This window comes from Rhinoraja longicauda, chromosome 7 (assembly GCF_053455715.1).
Source record: "Rhinoraja longicauda isolate Sanriku21f chromosome 7, sRhiLon1.1, whole genome shotgun sequence".
NCBI lineage: Eukaryota > Metazoa > Chordata > Chondrichthyes > Rajiformes > Arhynchobatidae > Rhinoraja > Rhinoraja longicauda.
Window position 1 is genome coordinate 54,976,892 of NC_135959.1, and position 21,561 is coordinate 54,998,452.

The 21,561-nt window shown below is 43.6% G+C and overlaps 1 protein-coding gene and 1 pseudogene across 17 annotated transcripts in view; one reads left to right on the forward strand and one right to left on the reverse strand.

Moving 5' to 3' along the window:
• tenm4 (teneurin transmembrane protein 4) overlaps window positions 1–21,561 on the reverse strand; it is a 1,451,267-nt gene that overhangs the window by 198,989 nt on the left and 1,230,717 nt on the right. For 15 of the 17 annotated variants that reach the window (XM_078402643.1, XM_078402639.1, XM_078402638.1 and 12 more), the window contains one exon: window positions 9,369–9,578. The exons of the other annotated variants lie outside the window; for them this stretch is intronic. In XM_078402643.1, coding sequence (XP_078258769.1) covers window positions 9,369–9,578 — 210 coding nt within the window. The remainder of the gene's footprint in view (window positions 1–9,368; window positions 9,579–21,561) is intronic. 17 annotated transcript variants of the gene reach the window in all.
• LOC144595400 (RNA-binding protein 8A pseudogene) lies at window positions 18,090–18,610 on the forward strand (annotated as a pseudogene).

Below are 21,561 nucleotides of genomic sequence, written 5' to 3' on the forward strand. Positions count from 1 at the left end.
TCGACCCGAAACGTCACCTATTCCTTTTCTCCAAAGATGCTGTCTGACCCGCTGAGTTACTCCAGCTTTTTGTGTCCACCTTCTGCATGATGGATGATCATTGATGACGTGGCCCCATCACAGATGCGTCCACGTCGCGGGGCTGGAAACTGGAAGTGGCCTGAGCTAATTCTGCTACCACCATCATCTATTGTACAAGTGATGGCTTGCATTGATTGTCGCCGGAAGCTTGCGCCCTTTTGAGGACAGACGATGGCAGTGATGTAACATTTGAAACTTAGAAACATAGAAAATTTAGAAAATAAGAGCAGGAGGAGGCCATTCGGCCCTTCGAGCCAGCACTGCCATTCATTGTGATCATGGCTGATCGTCCCTCATCAATAACCCGTGCCTGACTTCTCCCCATATTCCTTGATTCCACTAGTCCCTAGAGCTCTATCTAACTCTCTCTTAAATCCATCCAGTGATTTGGCTTCCACTGCCCTCTGTGGCAGAGAATTCCACAAATTCACAACTCTCTGGGTGAAAAAGTTTTTCCTCACCTCAGTTTTAAATGGCCTCCTCTTTATTCTAAGACTGTGGCCCCTGGCTCTGGACTCGCCCAACATTGGGAACATTTTTCCTGCATCTAGCTTGTCCAGTCCTTTTATAATTTTATATGTTTCTATAAAATCTCCTCTCATCCTTCTAAACTCCAGTGAATACAAGCCTAGTCTTTTCAATCTTTCCTCATATGTCAGTCCCGCCATCCCAGGGATCAATCTCGTGAACCTATGCTGCATTGCCTCAATTACAAGGATGTCCTTCCTCAAATTAGGAGACCAAAACTGTACACAATATTCCAGATGTGGTCTTACCAGGGCCCTATACAAATGCAGAAGAACCTCTTTACTCCTGTACTGAAATCCTCTTGTTATGAAGGCCAACATTCCATTAGCTCTCTTCACTGCCTGCTGTACCTGCATGCCAACTTTCAGTGACTGGTGTACAAGGACACCCAGGTCTCCCCCTTACCTAACCTAACTCCATTGAGATAATAATCTGTCTCCTTGTTTTTGCCGCCAAAGTGGATAATCTCACATTTATCTGTATTATACTGCTTCTGCCACGCATCTGCCCACTCACTCAGCCTGTCCAGGTTACCTTGCAACCTCCTAACATCCTATTCACAGTTTATACTGCCACCCAGCTTTGTGTCATCCGCAAACTTGCTAGTGTTGCTTCTAATTCCCTCTTCCAAATCATTAATATATATGGTAAACAGTTGCGGCCCCAACACCGAGCCTTGCGGCACTCTACTCGCCACTGCCTGCCATTCTGAAAAGGACCCGTTTACTCCTACTCTTTGCTTCCTGTCTGCCAACCAATTTTCTATCCATGTCAACACCCTACCCCCAATACCATGTGCTCTAATTTTAGTCACCAATCTCCCGTGCGGGACCTTATCATGGATGATGGACATGAAAGAAGATGATTGATTAGGCCATCAGGATAACTATCTTACATTCCATTTGGGTAGGTTACAATCTAAGAGTATGAGCATTGAATGCTCCAATTTTAGGTAACACTCCCTTGTCCCCTTTTCCCCCTTCCTTTCCTTGAGCCTCATCCTGGTCTGGAGCCACTATGTTGCCTTTCCTTTTCCTTTTCCCTTGTGTCCTTCCACCTATATACCTCCCTCTCGCTTTTCATTTCACTCCTCTTCTTTCCTCATCTTAGACCCTTTTGTCTCCTTTTTCATTTCCAGTCTTTGTCCACTCATCTTCCAATCAACTCCCCCTCACCTGTATCCACCTATCACTTGCCAGGCTCTGTCCCACACCTTCTCCACCTCTTTTCCAGCTTTCCCCCCCACCTCCAGTCTGAAGAAGGGTCCCAACCTTTTATAGGGAATTTGTACGTACTTCCTATGACCAGGTGGGTTTTCTCCGGGTGCCTCCCCCACTTCAAAGACGCATTGGTTTGTAGGTAAATTTGTTTTGGTAAAAAGGTTGCGAATTGTCCCTGGTGTGTGCCTGTGCATGGGGTGCTCTCTGGTCGGCACGGACTTGGTGGCCGAAGGGCCTCCTTTGCTGCTGTATCTTTGAAGTTTAAAGACCTGAAATGTTGCCTATCAATGTTGTCCAGCAATGCAGCCTAATCAGCTGAGTTAGTGCTACACTTTGAAATATGTTTGTAAACCACCATCTGCAATTCCTTGTGTCTCCATCTTGTGTCACTATACAGCGCGGAAACAGGCCCTTCGGCACACCGAGCCTACGCCGACTGTGTCTGACTGCCAACTATATGATCTAGATAAAAGAATGCAGAGTCTGTTAAAAATGGATGAAATGAAAGGGCAGTAAGGCAGCAAAGAGGAAGAACAGTATTTTTAAAAGTGAGAAACGGGTAAATGTTTGTGCACTGAGAGATTTTGGTGAGCTGATTCATGTGAATCAGAAAATAAATATTCAGGCATGTAAGCGGTGAAGGCAGAAGATCATGTGTTGGCCTTCATTGGAGTGCAAACAGACAGGTCTGGCTAAGATTGTACTGGGCTTTATTGATATCACATTCAGTATTGTGTGTGCTGTTTTTGTCTCTTTGTGCTTGAGCAAAGAAACCAAGGCAGCTTTTGTTCACTGGATGAACTTGAGGAATGAGTGGGTTGTTCTGTAAAAACTGATTGAGGAAAATGGACCTATGCTTTCAAAAATTTAGGAAAAAAAATAGATGTGATATCAATGAAAGTAATACAGTGCTGATTAGTGTATGACAAAGTAGATGCTGAGCTATTACAGGTATTAGCTGGAAAATGTAGAATGAGGTGACAATGAGAGGACGGTGTCTATGGAAGTGATGTGCCATAGTGCTGAGAACTATATTCTATGCTCTGTACCTTCTTCCCCTTTATTCTATTGTACCTGAGTTTGAACTGATGTATCTATATATGGTTTATTGGATCTGTTGGATAGCATGCAAACCAAAGCTTTTTGCTGTACCTCAGCACATGTGACATTAATAAACCTAAACCTAAATCAAATAAACATAAATCTAAATCAATGTTTTAGTCTTGGAGATGGCCCTCAAATAGTGAGTCGGAACAAAATTGTCTTCCTCCAAAGGCCGTAGATCTTCGTAATTTGTTCAAAACTAAGATTGATAGACTTCTGGATGTTAGAAGAATCAAGGGGTATGGGCAGCGCACAACAATGGGCAGGGCACGACAATGGGCAGGGCACGACAATGGGCAGGGCACGACAATGGGCAGGGCACGACAATGGGCAGGGCACAACAATGCAGGGCACAACAATGGGCAGGGCACGATAATGGGCAGGGCACGACAATGATACCGGGCACGACAATGGGCAGGGCACAACAATGGGCAGGGCACAACAATGGGCAGGGCACAACAATGGTGTTGAAGTAGGAAATCAGCCATGATCTAAGGAATCATGTGCAGCCACAAAGGGCTGAATGGCCTCTTCATCCCCCTATTTCTTGTTGGTCCAGGAAAGGCAACTTGAGGGACAGGATCAGCCATGGTCTCACTGAGTAGTTGAGTGAGTTTGAGGGATCATAAGGCTTATTCTGAGATGCATTCCCATTCCTGCAAGCCTATAAACTGCACTGTACAGGGACTTGCTTCATGGATTCAGCCCTGCACCACTTTCCACCTGCTGGGTTTCCTGAAGCTGAGTTAACTCAGTTAATAACTGTGCAAAAGGAAGGCAGACAGCCTTATTATATTAACGTTTGGGTAACCAAATTGATCCCTTCAAGCATATTCGTTAACCACTCGTCAATTTGCCTCCCTTCAAACTGGAATTGGGCAAATTCATTGTTGAGTTCTTTTAATTTTATATGCTGACCCAAACCTAGTCCTTTCTGTTTTTGAGAGTTATGATTTGGTAATCCCGTATGGGGAATTATTTCAAGTCAAGTCGAGTTTATTGTCATATGCATGTGCACAGTGAGGTACGGGTACAATGAGAAGCTTGCTTGTAGTGGCATCACACACACACATAGACTCACAACACACAGAAACATATTATACATAAATTGCGCATAAATTGTACAAAACATAGAATATTGAACAGTGCAGCAGCAGGAACAGGCCTATGGACCCCAATGCCTGTGCTGAATATGATGCCAAGATAAACTAATCTCATCTGCCATATACCTCCTTTCCCTGTATGTGCACACACCAAACCAAAAAAGTCTGTTAAACAGTACTTTTGCACCTGTCTCACCACCACCCCCAGCAGCGCATTCCATACACCTTCCACTCTCTGTGTAAATAAACTTGCCCCACGCATCACCTTTAAACTTTGACCCTCTCACCTCAAACCTATGTCCTCTAGGTTTCGACATTTCCACCCTGGGGAAAAAGGTTTTCTATCTATCTATGCCTCTCATAAGTTTATTTACTTCTATCAGGTCTCTCCTCAGTCTCTGCCATTGACTCCGCAAAAAAAACACATTAGTACTAAAATCACAAAACAAGTCCAAATAGGTCAAGAGGTGGTCCATACTACTGAAATGAGGACAATGTTTGGGAATCTTTCCAGAGAAAAGGTAGATTGAACAGGAATTTGTTTCTTTCAGCATGTGGTCAGGTCCCCTAGTTCAATCTCTCCAGAGATGCTGCCTGTCCCGCTGAGTTACTCCAGCATTTTGTGTCTACCCCCCCCAGTTCAATGCTGCTCCAGCCAAGAATGCTCTGAATATGACAGCATAGTCTTTGTCCCGTTTAAACAAAAAAATATGATCAGAGAAATAGATTTTTTTGAAGTCTAATGTACAAAAATCCATTTCTAAAAAGAGACATGCATCATTTTAAACATCAGACTTTAAGATGAATTGGACAAAGCAAAATAATTCTTAAATTGGTAAATTCTGTTAGAAACAAAAAAATAAACTTGGACGTCAAACAAAATCAATGAAATATTGAATGAAGTCATATTAACACTGAACTAGGATTTAGCTAAAGTTCCATCCAGATGTTCTGAGATCTATCAACAGTTGATCCTCTCTGAAAACCAATTAAATCAAGTCTCTTGCGTTGGATTCAATAATTTTATAGGAATGTTTTATTCTTATTGAACATTCAATTCAACTTCTCACATTCAGTTAACAGTTGGTAACTTGTGCCAAGTATTTTCATGAGGTTTAATTTACAGAGGTCACAATGAGTGCCGGTGCTGTCTCGGGGCCAAATGGCCTCCTTCTGCACCTATTTTCTATGCAGCATCTATGAGGTTGTCAATATTTTGAATTAAAATACGTTTCTCTGCTTAAAAAAGGGGATTTTAAAAAATCTGCAGATCAGCAATAAAAAATATCAGATAAACTACCAATTCGAGTTCTGGAGCAAGTATTTACTAAGTTGAACGTGTTTCCAATGAACAATGCAGACAACCTGTATCATCAAAGGCATTACAGTGGCCACAGATCTGCTGTAGTCTTGACAGATGCATTGATGGAGGGTTTAAGGTGTAAAAGAATGGGACACAAGATGGCGGCCACGGTGGTACAATGGTAGAGTTGCTGCCTTACAGTGCTTGCAGTGCCGGAGACCCGGGTTTGATCCCGACGCCAGGTGCTGTCTGTACGGAGTTTGTACGTTCTCCCCGTGACCTTGTGAGTTTTCTCCGAGATCTTCGGTTTCCTCCCACACTGTGTAAAATTGTCCCTCCTGTGTGTAGGATTGTGTTAATGTGCAGGGATCGCTGGTCGGTGCAGACTCTGTGGGTCGAAGGGCCTGTTTCCACGCTGTATCCTAACTAAACTATACAAAAGGCTGAGGAAGGGTGAGGAAGATCATGATAGGTGAGGTACCAGGTTGTTAGGTGCTTAGATAAGGGTGAATCTAAGGTTTCCATCGCGTTTAACAACCATTTTTAAACATTGGTTCTGTTTTGTTTAGTTTTACTGTCACGTGTACCGAGATCTACTGAAAAGCTTTTTTGTTGCTTGCTATCCAATTGGAGGAAAGACTATACAAGATTACAAACAAGCCATCCACGGTGTATAGGTACAGGATAAAGAGAGTAACGTTTAGTGCAAAATAAAATCTGATTAAAGATAGTCCAAGGGTCTCCAATGAGGTAGAAGGTAGCTCAAGACCGCTCTGTGCACAACTTTGCAAAGACTTTCTACTTTTGAGCACCATTATCAATAGAAATATAGCTTTTATCTCTTTCTGAATTACTAACATGTCTCTTGGAAATGTTCTTCCCTTCACTCTTGAAAATAAATAGCTTGTGTCTGGTGTGGTTCCACAGCACCGGTTTCTTTCCATTGCCGTGATAATGATTCCTGGGTGGTGACGGCAATATATTTCAGTGGTGCGGAGTGATCGGGGCATCACTGAAAAGCATTATCTGAGCAGATAACCTTGATAGCACCATCGGTAATAATAAACATAGTAATAACTATGAAGTTCTCTAATCATGGCTCATTTACCAGAATCCAGTTAAAATGAGCAGACATGCAGCACAGAGTTTACCAAGTGCCCCGCTCAATAATTATTCCTCAACCACATCACTAAGATCATAATGCGATTATTATGAGTCATTTTCGTGTGATCTTGCTGCATGTGAGGTACATATGTCAGTCCATGAGCAGTCCAGAATGGACATGTGGAGCAAAATTAAATCAAGTTATGTTCCAACATTAGGACTTACCATATTGTGCTTTCCTGCATGTTAACATCAGCAACCTTTTTGGCTCCTGCCAACATCAACAGCCTCAAATCTTATTGGCTGTTCGTTCCTTCTGAAGACCTTGTTCCTCAATCTTGGTGTTCAGCTCAATTCTGCCCATTTTTTTAAATTTCAGGCTCCTGCACAAATTACTCCAGCACTGATGAAAGCTTTTTTTTGCTATCGCCTCAAGGTTTCACTTCTCAAACTTTCATCTCATCACCAACTTTCAAAAACATCATCTATTCGAGGACTTGCTGCCAAGGTCTTAACCTGCACAGGCTCCATTGATCTTTATCCAGTAGCACTGATTTTCATATCTAAGACATTGTACCTAATTTAACAATGTTCACAGCCTTGTCCATCTTTTTTGAGGCACTACTGTATCAACCACTCCTTCAACTCTAGATTATTTCTTACCCTATTATTGGAAGGCAATAATGCGGTCATTTAGAAAAAAAGAAGCCTTTGCCTTTTATAACAAGCCTATCAGAAATTAACAAGTATAGCAAGTGGAGTCAAGTAATTATTGTTGAAGTGTGGTCCCCATTCAAACGTAAGAAACATGATTGCCACTATATGCACATGACATTTGCACAAAAAGTAATAATGATTACACAATGTTCCCTCGTCAAAAAAGCACAGGAAAGTGAGGCAAAGAAAACGCACCTCTACTTCCTTTGAGGAAATTCGACATGTCTCCAATGATTCTTACCAATTTCCACAGCTGAAAGAATCCTATCCAGATTCACCACAGCTTGCTAAGGCATCTGGTCTGCCCAAGATTGCAAGAAATTGAAGAGAGTTTTGGTTGCAGCCCAGTGCATCACACAGGCCATCACATTCCCCAATTGACTCTATCTGCACTTTACACTGCTTCAAGAAAGCAGGCAAAATAATCAAGGGCTATTAACAACCGGTTATTCTCCTCTCTCTCCGATCAGCCAGGAGATGCAAGAGCTTGAAAGCACATACCACCAGAATCAAGAACATTGATCAATAGCATGCTGTTATCTGACTCCTGAATGAACCACTTAAATGCCAAGGATGTGTTCCCGATCTCCCAATCAAACTCATTGTGGAATTGAACTTTTATTTGTATTGCACGGTCTCTGCAGCTGCTGTACTATATTTTGCACTGTTTCTTTTTCTCATTTGTACTATTTTGATGTATTCATGTACTGTATGATTTGTGGCTGAATAATATGCACAACAAAGTTTTTCACTGTACTGCGGCACACATGACAATAATAATCAACAGATATCAATATCAAATACTACTTTGTTCCCTTCAAATCATCTTTGAATAAAATCAACATCCTCACAAAACCTTGAACATTCAGTCAGTCTGAAGGAGGGTCTCGACCCGAAACGTCATCAGTCTGAAGAAGGGTCTCGACCCGAAACGTCACCCATTCCCTCTCTGCTGAGACGCTGCCTGACCTGCTGAGTTACTCCAGCATTTTGTGAATAAATACCTTCGATTTGTACCAGCATCTGCAGTTATTTTCTTACACTTGAACATTCAGATGTCCTCTTTTACCCAAGAACTATGCGGCAGATGCAAATTATTATTGTTGGTGCAGCACGGAAACAATAACTATTTTTATATTTCCAATTGGAATTTGCTTACAGAAACTTCAAACCAACTGCTCACACCAATCAATGAGTCTGTTTTAAGTGGACCAAATAACTGCAGATGCTGGTACAAATAGAAGGTATTTATTCACAAAATGCTGGAGTAACTCAGCAGGTCAGGCAGCGTCTCAGGAGAGAGGGAATGGGTGGCGTTTCGGGTCGAGACCCTTCTTCAGACTGATGACGTTTCGGGTCGAGACCCTTCTTCAGACTGACTGAATGTTCAAGGTTTTGTGAGGATGTTGATCTTATTCAAAGATGATTTGAAGGGAACAAAGTAATATTTGATATTGATATCAGTTGATTATTATTGTCATGTGTGCCGCAGTACAGTGAAAAACGTTGTTGTGCATATTATTCAGCCACAAATCATACCGTACATGAATACATCAAAATAGTACAAATGAGAAAAAGAAACAGTGCAAAATATAGTACAGCAGCTGCAGAGACCATGCAATACAAATAAAAGTTCATTTCTACGACGAGGTAGATTGGGAGATCGGGAACACATCCTTGGCATTTAAGCGGTTCATTCAGGAGTCAGATAACAGCATGCTATTGATCAATGTTCTTGATTCTGGTGGTATGTGCTTTCAATCTCTTGCATCTCCTGGCTGATGGGAGAGGGAGGAGAGAGTAACCGAGTGTTATTGGCCCTTGATTATTGTGAAAAAGCAGCAACTTTCGTAATATTAAGCATTTGATAAGTCACTGCACTTTCTTGATGCTATGTAAAAGGAGCTTTGGATGCACTGCAGACTAAATATATGATAATTAGAATGAATTCATTTTTAAAATAAACACAACAGGTACAATAATGGAGACAGAACCATTTTACACTGCAAGTTCCATTTGGAATTTTCAAAGACTGCAGCCAATATGAAAATACAATATGTGTTGGTAATATATTGGAATTATTTATGGTTAATAATGATGTTGCATTTTGTGTTACTTGTCTATATACACAGCATTAATTTATATTAGAGCACAGCATTAGGGCAGAAGGCAGGTTAACGACAAATAATGCAAATAAATTCAACTCACCATTTGTGGGAACATACAGGCTTCCAGAGTCAGTTTTAACCAAGAAAGAGTTGTGAACAAACTCCTCATCTGAGTCTGAATCTGGGTTTGCCTGGGTCATCTTACTGCTGAGCAACATTCGCTGGCTCTCATGGACTTCAGAAGGAGGGGGAGGGGAGATGTACTGCTCCACTGAGGTTGATGAAGCAGTGGAGCAAGGCAGGGGAGGACCTGGAAATGAGACAAGAAAACAAAAAGACAGATGAAAGTGAGGGACTAGGAAAACACTGAGGACACATAATGAGACAAATGGATCGACACTCCAAGTACAACTGCCGCATTAGTGGCGAACAACAACAGTTGTAAAAGCAAAGACAAATACCAATTGAAAACGGCCTCTCTTTTAATTTTTCATTGTTCTTCATATTTCTGTATGTTGTTCGCAACTGCTGCATGGCGAGATGATACTGATTATAACAAAGACAGACACAAAACGCTGGAGTAACTCAGCGGGTCAGGCAGCATCTCTGGGGAAAATGGACAAATGACATTTCTAGTCGAGACCCTTCTTCAGACAGGCTGAAATACTTTTGATGCTGAATATATTTAGCTTAATACAAATTAAAATGCTGCAAATTCTCCTGAATTTATGAGGTTTGATATATATTTGTCTGAAGAGTTGAAATCAAAGGAAAAGACTCAGTTCAGTTCAGTTCAGTAATGAGAATCAGGTGGATTTTAGTAATTGTTTCTGGAAAAAAAAAATACTTTTTGAACTCCGGCTGATCAATTCAGATTTTCAGTATTTGATTTTTAAAAAAACATCCAAACTGAGCTGGTTTACTCATTTACTTCCTAAGTTCCCTGCATGGGCTGGTGCAGAGATGAGGTTCAAAGAATTGTTGACATGTGCGTCTTGTAAGGGTACACTATTCTCCAGTTTGGAGTCAGCATTATGCACTCCAGGAGAAGGTAGCCTTTGGAAGTTTAAAACAGAGGTTCATACAGCACTTTCCTTACGTTTACTCTCAGTTTGCAGTGCTCCTCGGCCACACTGATCAGACACTTCCCTTGTTGCTCTCTGTCTAGAGTAGTTTAAATAGCTCTCAGCACAATCAGGAACTTGTTTGTTAATGATTACTCATGGTTGTCAACCCCCATCTTCCCATTTGACCACACCACGCAGAAGGATAGGGTGCAGCAGTTGAGTTGCTGCCTTGCAGCGCAAGAGACCTGGGTTCAATCCTCTCTATGGGTGCTGTCTGTACAGAGTTTATACCTTCTCCCTATGACCGCATGGGTTTTCTCTGGGAGCTCCGGTTTTCTCCCACCTTCCAAATGCTTGCAGGTATGTAAGTTCATTGGCTTCTGGAAATTGTCCCTAGTGTGTCGGATAGAACGAGTGTATGTGTGATTGTTGGTCGGTGTAGACTCGGTGGGCTCAAGTTCCTGTTCCCACGCTGGATCTAAACTAAACTAAGCCAAACTTGACAAACAGGCACCTTGTGGTTTATGGGTTGTTTGATTTATGCTTTTTTGAAATAACACACTTGTTCCTTTAATACCAAAGCTTGATCTACGCGGTCATATTTGGGAATTACACGCTCAGATTTACTGCTGACATCCAAGTCGCCTATATGTACAGAGGATTGTGATCAGATTTTGTCACCTGTTATAGGAAAGATGGTGTTAGGCTCGAAAGGGTGCAGAGAAGATTTACAAGGATGTTACCGGGACTCAAGGGCCTGAGCGGAGGGAGAAGTTGAGCAGGCTAGGATTTTATTCCTTGGAGCGCAGGAGGATGAAGGATGTTCTTACAGAGGTGTAAATGATCATGAGAAGAATAGACAGTGTAAATGCACAGAATCTTTTACCCAGAGTAGGAGAATCACGAGCCAGAGGATAGTTTTAAGGTGAGGGGGGGAAAGATTTAACTATCCGCCTACCAAAACCCCCCTCACCTGTATTACCTGGCACATTTTGTCCTACTCCTCCTCTCTTCCACCTTTATTAACTCCCCCCCCCCCCCGCATCAGTCTGAAGAAGGGTCCTGACCCGAAATGCCACCGATCTATGTTTTCCGGAGATGCTGCCTGACCCGCTGAGCTACTCTAGCACGTTGTGTCTTTTTTTTGTTGTAAACTTGCATCTGCAGTTCCTTGTTTTGACACCAGATGCGTATGGATAGAAATTCAGGAAGGTGGGAAACATGTTGATTAATTCCAAAGCCACGAGAAAGGAGAAGGTTCAAACTAGTCGTCAGGATGGTTGGAAGGAAAGTTAGTTGGGGAAGAGGGTGAATGTGGTTGGGGGTTGCAGTAGGTGTCACAAGCTACAGGGGTTCTGACAAGTGGTGGGGAAGATGAAGGAGAACTGGGCAGGAGATCAACTGAAGAGGGTTCCTATCCCAGAACATTGCTTTTCCACTTCATTTTAATTTTTCATTGAAATTGAATCCTCTCAGCGTAACCACATATTCTTCACACACGATGCCTTTGATGCACTAACTCTGCACAGCAGCACATTCCCTACATTCGCCACTGCAATCTCATGAGGTACAGGCAAAAACCTAATTGCTTGGAAGCTGTCAATTCTCAGTTGTTGAAACCAAAGGGTGGAGGAGTTTGGAAATGCCACTCCCCCAAGGATGTAGAAGAAAAATGTGTATTTGAGAGGAATGCACCCATCATTGACTTCCTACTTATACCAGCAGACTGTTTTCCATTTTCAAGTGGGGATGGATGGTCTCTGAGGATTTTTCTCCCTTCCAACATCTCACACTGTTTTACCACGAGAAGCCTTTTTTTGCCCTAAATAACGGCAATCTCCCTGTTACATATTCTGCAACAAATGAAACAATGCTTCGGCAGTGCCATTATGATCAACTAAAACATTGTTTGTCCCGTCAGGCCATCTCCTTTAATAATTCTTAGAGGCTGCTTTGCCAGATTTTCTGATTTCCACAAGAGGAGTCAATCCAAGGTCTCTAACAAGTTCGCAACATAGGTTAAAGGAGCAGAATTAAGTCATTCGGAGCATCAAGTCAACTCGGCCACATAGTCATGGCTGATGCAGCTTTCCCTCTCAACGCCATTCTCCTGCCTTGACACCCATCAAGCGTTCCATGTAGTCAGATCTGCTTTCATTGGAAAAGGCACAAAGTGCTGGACTAGCTCAGCTGGTCAGGCAGCATCTCTGGAGACCATGGATAGGTGACGTTTTGGGTCTGGACCCTTTGTTAGTTCCCTTTTCCAGAGATGCTGCCTGACCAGCTGAGTTACACCAGCAATTTGTGTTGTTTTTTGTAAACCAGTATCTGTAGTTTCTTTATCCACATTTTACTGCTTTCCCCGTATTTGCAGGTGTGCCGACGCATCCCATTCTCCACAGTGTAAAGAAAACTGGGCTTCACATTTAGATTTAGGTTGAATATTGTCATGTGTACCCAGGTATTTTGAAAAATGTTGTTTTGCATGTTGTCTAATCAAATCAGATAATATGATACATAAAAACAATCAAGTCTCATACAATAGAGCAAAGGGGAAAATACACAGGGCAGAATATAATTCTCAGCAACTGTGGCACAACAGTTCCATAGACAAAGTCCAATGTCCACAACGGGGTAGAGGTTGAATTAACCAGTACCTGAGCTTATGGAAGGACCGCTCAGTGGGGAAGAAGCTGTTCCTAAAATAGCAGAGGATTGCAGATGCAGCTCAGCCCATCACACAAACCAACCTCCTTTCCATTGACACCTCATACTGCCTCAGCAAGACCACCAGCATAATCAACGACGGGTCGTACCCCGGCCACTCCCTCTTCTCCCCGCTCTCATCAGGCAAGAAGTATAGATGTGTGAAAATGCACTCCTCCAGATTCAGGGACAGTTTCTTCCCAGCTGTTTTATGCAACTGAACCACCCTACTAACCAGAGAGCATTCCTGAGCTACTATCTACCTCATTGGAATCCTCAGACTATCTTTGACTGGACTTTGCTGGACTTTATCTTGCACTAAATGTTATTCACATTTTCCCTTTATCATGTATTTGTATGATCACCAACGGGGATGAAACAAACTATAGAGCGGAGGTGCAGAACCTGGCGGACTGGTGCTCGGATAACAACCTGTCCCTAAATACCACCAAGACCAAGGAGCTGATCATCAACTTCCGTAGGTCACATAACGGGGAATATGCCCCGATCTCTATCAACGGGGACAGTGTGGAGAGAGTGTCCAGCTTCAAGTTTCTGGGCACTCACATTTCGGAGGACCTAACATGGTCCAATAACACTGCTGCGCTGGTCAAGAAGGCACAACAAAGACTGTTCTACTTAAGAACACTGAAAAAGTCTGGTCTACCCCAACAGCTGCTGACGACCTTCTACCGCTGCACCATAGAGAGCATCCTAACGCATGGCATCCCTGTGTGGTACCTCAGCTGCACGGAGGCAGAAAGGAAAGCTCTACAGCGGGTAGTCCATAGAGCTCAGAGGGCCATCGGAACACAGCTACCAGACTTAGAGGGCATCTACAACACACGATGCCTCAGAAAAGCCACCAGCATCCACAAAGACTCTTCACACCCCTGCAACAGTCTGTTCGAACTCCTTCCATCGGGCAGACGATACAAGGCCTTCTACGCCCGCACCTCCAGACTCAGGAACAGCTTCATCCCCAGGGCCATAGCTGCTATGAACCGGTCCTGCTGAGCCGGATGGCCACAACGCATAGATCAACTTGCACTTTACCCTGTCCAAAACTGTTACAACTGTTTCGTTTCGTTGGGTTGCTGCTGTCTAAATCACTTAAATTATTGCATCGTATGGGAGGCGCATTCCCAATCTCGTTGTACCCCTGGGTACAATGACAATAAAGATATATTGTATTGTATTTTATTGTATTGTATTGTGCATGGCTTGAATGTAATCATGTGTAGGAAGGAACTGCAAATGCTGATTTACACCGAAGATACACACAAAATGCTAGAGTAACTCAGCGGAACAGACAGCATCTCTGGATAGAAGGTATGGGTGATGTTTTGGGTCGAGACCCTTCTTCAAACTAAATCATGTATTGTCTTTCTGTTGACTGGATAGCATGCAACAAAAGCTGTTCACTGTACCTTGATACATGTGACATTAAACTGAACTCAAACTTAACACTAAGTACAAACTCAAACATGCATGCATGTCTGATTGTATCTTAGTAAACTGAAGGCGACTGGGAAACTATTGTAGGAAGTGAAGAATATTCTGATGATTACTTGTTGAACATAATTGGGGAAGATGAAAGCAGTACTTGCATTTGATGCAATTATGTGCAGGAAGAAGATGGCCTTTTAACAAAATGTAGCCTTGTTTAGTTCCAATCAGAGTCAAGTGGCAGTGGTAGTGATCTGACCTACTTGAACTGAAATCAGGATGTACTAAATAATTTGATATGAATATGTACGGCAGGCTTTGGTTGCTTACGAAACATTAAACATTGTGTCAAATTGAGCCACTGACCATGTAGCGCCGTCTTTTCACATTTAACGCTTTTTAATAAAACACGCTTTTTGAAAGAAACCAATCAGCCAAAATGAGGGAACATCAAACTTAAATTCTCCAGGGGTCAGAGGGTGTTCCCTAGCATTAAGCTACTGAAATTCAAAGGCACTTTCTGTTGCCTGTCCGTGGGATGTCTGGGCCTCTGTGTATTTGTGCTACGAAGTGTTACTCAGCAGTTGTCCTCAATGTGATTGCTGCAGGCAGTGTTTACTCTTGAAGCTAAAGGGAATCAAAAAGGTCAATAGGTATGACTCCAGTCCTTAGATCACTGAACTATATAGACTATCAAAGGGGATTGAAATTTTGTCCCTGCTGGAAAAACAGTCAACTGGGTGGTGGATGCTGCCGTTTTTGTTAAATGACAAATGGACCACCTTGTCCAAAGCCAACAAATAAAAACTCACAGTGCATATAAATGTAAGGAAACCACAGGTTTTACATACTAGCAAATGGGACTTCATTATCAAAGTGTTTAACTTCCAGAACAGGCTGCTATCTAGTGCTATAACATTGGCTTGATGTATAAGTTGATGCCATTAACTTTAATGGAACCAGATTTTTGAAGTGCAGCGTAACACGCTATTGTTGTATTATTGCATGTTTAGTACAAGTGACAAAGGACAAGAACATGATCTTATTGCTTTTTTTGTGGCACAAAAACCAGGGTGCCGCTTCTTTGTCGCAGAAGGCTGTAGAGGCCGTCAGTGGATATTTTTAAGGCAGAGAAAGATTTTTGATTAGTGCAGGTGTCAGAGGCCATGGAGAGAAGGCAGGAGAATGGGGTAAGGAGAGAGACATAGATATGCCATGAGTGAATGGTGGAGTAGACCGAATGGCCAAATTCTACTATCACATGACCTTATGACCTTCTCAATAGTTCCGGTAAATTCCCGCTGAGAGTGTAGGAAGATATGTACAAAACATGTTTCTCACTTTACCCTACTTTACAAGGGGACCTATGCCAGGATTCTGTTTGTGGACTTTAGCTCTGCTTTTAACACCATTGTGCCAGAGCTACTACACTACAAACTCTCCCAGCTGACTGTGCCTGAACCCCTCTGTCAGTGAATCATCAACTTCCTGACGGACAGGAAGCAGCATGTGAGGCTGCGAAAGCACATCTTGGACCTGCAGACCCTCAGCATAGGAGCTCTGCAAGGCTGCGTACTCTCCCCTCTCCTTTACTCTCTCTACACCAACGACTGCATCTCCACAGACTCCTCTGTCAAGCTCCTCAAGTTTGCAGATGACACTACCCTGATTGGACTGATCGAGGATGGGGAGGAATCTGCCTACAGAGGGGAAATGACACAGCTGGCATCCTGGTGCCATCGCAACAACCTGGAACTCAATGCTCTCAAGACAGTGGAACTAATTGTTGACTTTCGAAGAGATCCCCCTCCCCTCCCCCACTCACGATCAACAACATCATAGTCACATCTGTGGAGTCATTTAAGTTCCTTGGAACCATCATCTCCAGGGACCTTAAATGGGGGGTCCCATCATCTCCAGGGACCTTAAATGGGGGGCCACCATCGACTCCATAGTCATAAAGGCCCAACAGAGGATGTACTTCCTGCGGCAACTGAAGAAACACAATCTGCCCCAGGCGATGATGGTCCAATTCTATACTGCTATCATTGAGTCCGTCCTCACCTTCTCCATCATGGTCTGGTTTGGCTCAGCCACCAAGCATGACATCCGGAGGCTGCAACGGATCGTTCGCACAGCTGAGAAGGTTGTTGGCTGCAACCTTCCCCCCATTGATGAACAGTACACTGCAAGGGCCAGGAAGCGAGCGGGCAAGATCATCTCTGAACCCTTTCACCCTGGCCACAAACTCTTTGAAGCACTTCCCTCTGGAAGGCTACTCCGGACTGTCAAAGCAGCCACAGCCAGACATAAAAACTGTTTTTTTCCATGAGTGATAGTTCTATTCAATAACCAAAGTCTGTAGTCTCTTTTTTGCTCTGGTTTATTTTCACCCACATGTTTAGACCGTAATGGTGTATCCTTATTGTTTTGATGTGTTTATGCTTTATTCTTAATTGTTAACTGTATGTTTGTGTTGTCATTTGGAGCGGAACACCAAGGCACATTCCTGTATATGCATACTTGGCCAATAAACTTATTCATTCATTCATTCATTCATTCATTCCATGAGTATAAAAAGTAGAATCAGAATGTAATGTTGATTGCAAACAACAAACATATTGCAACAACAACCACCTTCAGCTATTCAGATTTATGGGATTCTTCTTGGAAGAATTCATCTAATCTGAGAGCAGCTTTGTGAATCTTCAGGAATGGCTACCAGGAATGGTTGGATAAATAAACTTGGATTGTTTTATCTGGAGCCTCGGAGGTTGAGCGGAGACCTGATGGAATATATAAAATTACGAGAGGCGTAGATTGGATAGACAGTCAAAGGGTGGAAATGTCAAAGCCCAGAGGCCATAGCTTTAAGGTGAGATAGCTTTAAGGGCAAAGTTTAAAGGAGAAGTTTTTTGACATAGAAGGTGGTGGGGACCTGGAATGTGCCAGCAGGGGTGGTGGTGGAGGAAGATACAAAAATGGCAGTCAAGGAGCTTTTTGATAGGCATGTGAATATGCAGAACATGGAGGGACATGGATCATGTGCAGGCAGATGAAATTATTCTAACTTGGCATTATTCAATTCAATTATACTTTATTGTCTCATGTACCTAGGTACAGTGAAATACTTTGTTTTGCATTCAACTAGGTAAAATCATAGAGCAGACCTCTTTTGGACAGTACACACGTCGTGGCGTCGACAAAGGTGCAAAAGTTCACCGAACAGTCCTCTCTACATCCTGCCGCTGCACGGGTCATTTTTATATCCTCTCTCGTGCCTCCATATACTTTGTAAGTTATGGAGACTTACCAGATCTCTCAATGGACTCGCATTGTGATCTCATCAAGATTTCTCATCAACATCATGCAGTCTCTTGACCTGTTGACTATCTCTTTGTAGTTCACAGTGTGAATAAGTTCCATTTCTCTGCCTTTAACCCTCATTCCAACCCTGGGCTTACACTGTCTGGAGATAAACACAAAATGCTGGAGTAACTCAGCGGGTCAGGCAGCATCTCGGGAAAGAAGGAATGGATGATGTTTCGGGTCGAGACCCTTCTTCAGTCTGAAGAAGGGTCTCGACCTGAAACATCACCCATCTTCTGCGGGACCTCCATGAGGCGGGCGGCGAGGACTTCGGCATAAGGTGAGGGCGACGAAACTATCCACAAACTGAAGGAGAAGGCGAAGAAGAGGAAGGGGCGAGGATTTGGCTCCGAGGAAGGCGCTCGATCCTGGCTACGAGAAGACGACGACTCCGTGGAGCAAGATGGTGACGAGCCAGGCCCTCAACGCTGGATGGGAGGGGTGGATCCTGTTTGTGACCGGGGTCCACGAGGAAGCCACCGAGGAGGACATCCACGACAACTTTGCCGAGTACGGTGAGATCAAGAACCTGCACCTCAACCTGGACCGGCGCACCGGCTACCTCAAGGGCTACGCTCTGGTGGAGTACGGGACCTACAAGGAGGAGCAGGCGGCCATGGGGGGTTTGAACGGGTCAGAGCTGGCCGGGCAGCCCATCAGTGTGGACTGGGGCTTCGTCGGGGGGCCCCCTAGGAGCAAGAGTCAGAGTGGCCGCACGAGAAGCCGGAGCCTGGAGCGGAAGCGTCACTGAGCCGGGACGGAGTGCGGAGCGACCGGTGGGACGGAGCGGCCCACACAGCGCCGGGGACCAAGACACGCCCGCAGATCACCGTGCCCAAACTGAGCCGTGCGTTACAGGGGCCGTTTAATCTAAGTCGGGACTGTCGTGGGGTTGTGGAGAGGGTGGGGAGGGAAGGGTAAGGTTGGTTTGTGCAAAGCAACACTCAGAAATAACGTATTTTAGTTTTTTTTAAATCTTTAGTCTGAAGAAGGGTCTCGACCTGAAACGTCACCCATTCCTTCTCTCCCGAGATACGGCCGGACCCGCTGAGTTACTCCAGCATTTTGTGTCTACCTTCGATTTTAGCCAGCATCTGCAGTTTTTTTTCGGGCCTACAGTGCCCCCCTGGACCTAATACGGGACAAGGGCGGTCCCGTACAGGACAAACCAATTTAGCCCAAAATATGGGATGTCCCAGCCAATACGGGACAGTTGGCAACATTAATTGGAATTATGCACTGCATGAGAGCAAAGTCTCATCACTTTTGCCCAGTGGAGAAAGCAGGTCTGCCAGAGTCCCTGATCCCATGACATCTGGTGGCTTTGGGTTTGCTTACGACTGAACCTCAATCTCAAAACCCATGGTGTAGTTAGAGGTTGTAGAAGAAAATGTTTTATTCCCCCATAATCTTCTGCTCGAAAGTGAGGCTCTCTTTATTGTAAAACACAGCAAAACACAGTTCACATGCAAATTCTGACACCTGGAGGACATCTATTGAAAGTCAGCGGCAGATTAAACTTGTGGTTACTGGATGCATTCCACATATCCCTGAGGAGAAAAAGGAGTGCATTCATGCACATATCCTGTGACTTAAATCAGTTGTAGCGGTTATGTAATCCTCTAGATAAAAATGTTCCCGCACACAGGGGAACAGGGCCTAAGAGTTAGAGCAATGGCGACCATTGGATTTTTTATTAAAAGCAAGTAAGCCTCTTTAACAATCTTGCTTGCCATTGTTACCATATTAAACACGAGAACCCCCATGCAAATATTTCAAATGCAAAATCAAAGGCAATATTTCTATAATTCCACCTGCTATTTTAAAGGGGTTTATTACACTGTTAAAGCATTTATACTCATTCCAAAACACAGCCAGAGTATGACACAGAGATGAATTTTAAACCTTGAGCCCTAAGTCTCCTCAACTTATTAATGGCATTGTTTGTTAAACAATCATTATATTTGTTATTTTTCCTCTTGTGTTCTAAAAATATTATTCCCACCTCAAATGACGCCACTCTTTGCCTGAAATGTTTTACCCTTGCTGAGAGCAGCATGGGTCACTTTAGGGTGCCTCAGCTCATCCAAGTGTGGTGGTGGGGGCAACTGGGGTATGGATCCCTTCAATAATCAACTCCCCAACAAACAACACTCAGTGGTCATACAAGGTCTTGTTCTCATGAAGTATATGTGAGAGTCATAGTTATACAGCATGGAAACAGGCCCTTCGGCCCAACTTGCCTATACTAACCAAGATGCCCACCGAGATTAGTCCCACCAGCCCACGTTTGGCCCATATCCCTCCAAATGTTTCCTATCCATTCACGTGGCCCTTCAAAAGGCAGCAATACAGGAAATCCTTGCAATAATGGACCTCTCTATCGTGTATTTCAGTTTTGTTGGACCGAAGCTCCTGTTGCACAGCCCCCCACGTCCGCCATTTACCAAACGAGTTGGTGCCACATTTTAGATTTTTTAAAAAGATTTAGAGATACAGCGCGGAAACAGGCCCTTCGGCCCACCGAGTCCGCGCCGCCCAGTGATCCCCGCACATTAACACTATCCTACACACACTAGGGACAATTTTTACATTTACCCAGTCAATTAACCTACATACCTGTACGTCTTTGGAGTGTTTGCAGTTGCAGGAGCGGAGAGACCGAGCAGCATGACAGCGGTGTGAGTACCGGGGCCGTCCCCAGCGCACTGCGTGTGGGGCCAGCTTCCCCAACTGTGAATTCTCGCTTGTATAACCCCCCCTTGCCCCCACCTCCCAGCCTTGGGTTAAACGTTAGATAGGCACCAAAAGCTGGAGTAACTCAGCTGGTCAGACAGCATCACTGGAGAAAAGGAATAGGTGACGTTTCGGGCTGAGACGTCACCTATTCCTTTTCTCCAGAGATGCTGTCTGACCCGTTGAGTTACTCTAGCTTTTTGTGTCTATTTTCGGTTCAAGTCAGCATTTGAAGTTCCTTCCTACACACTGGTTTAAACTTTACCCCCTCGCTCTGTTATAGCAGACAATCACCAATAACGGACACCATTATATTTCTCTATAATTCTAGCAAAAGCCTGCAATGTATGCCCTGTACATTTCTCACATGAGCATTTAACAGTAAGAGCAAGATATTTCAGTATAAGCAGCATCCGAGCTGAAAACCATCCGTATCTTATTCATTCAAGTACATTTTCAAGCAGGAGACACTGGTTAAAGATCAACAGCAAGAACAATGATGAATTCATTGCTCACCATTTCTGAAGAACTGGCATTAAGTCTAAAGTCCCTCACTGCCATCACAGCAAATTCAGCACAGTTCAAGATCTAACTCTGCACCAGGTATCAATATGTGTATTCATTCTCTGGCTGTCAGCTACTGAAGTCATCGTGATGTTAAAGCACCATCACTTCAACCTGACATGCTAATCTCTGTTGCACTGCTGTCAGCAATGGCAGCAAAGAAATTGCACTTATAGGATGTTAAAGAATAATTTAAAAAGGCTTCTGGAGTTCGCTCTATTCATCCCTGCCAACTGGGCAAGAATAATGCCAACACGAGATTGTGTTTTCCATTGATGAAGCTCTTTTAACGCTATTTTAATGCTCGCAAGTCATTGTTAACATTTTCACTACCTTTTTAGCTGCTGTTCCTTTTTTTAAAAACTTGCTTATCATATATCAATCACAGCAAATTTAAACAAG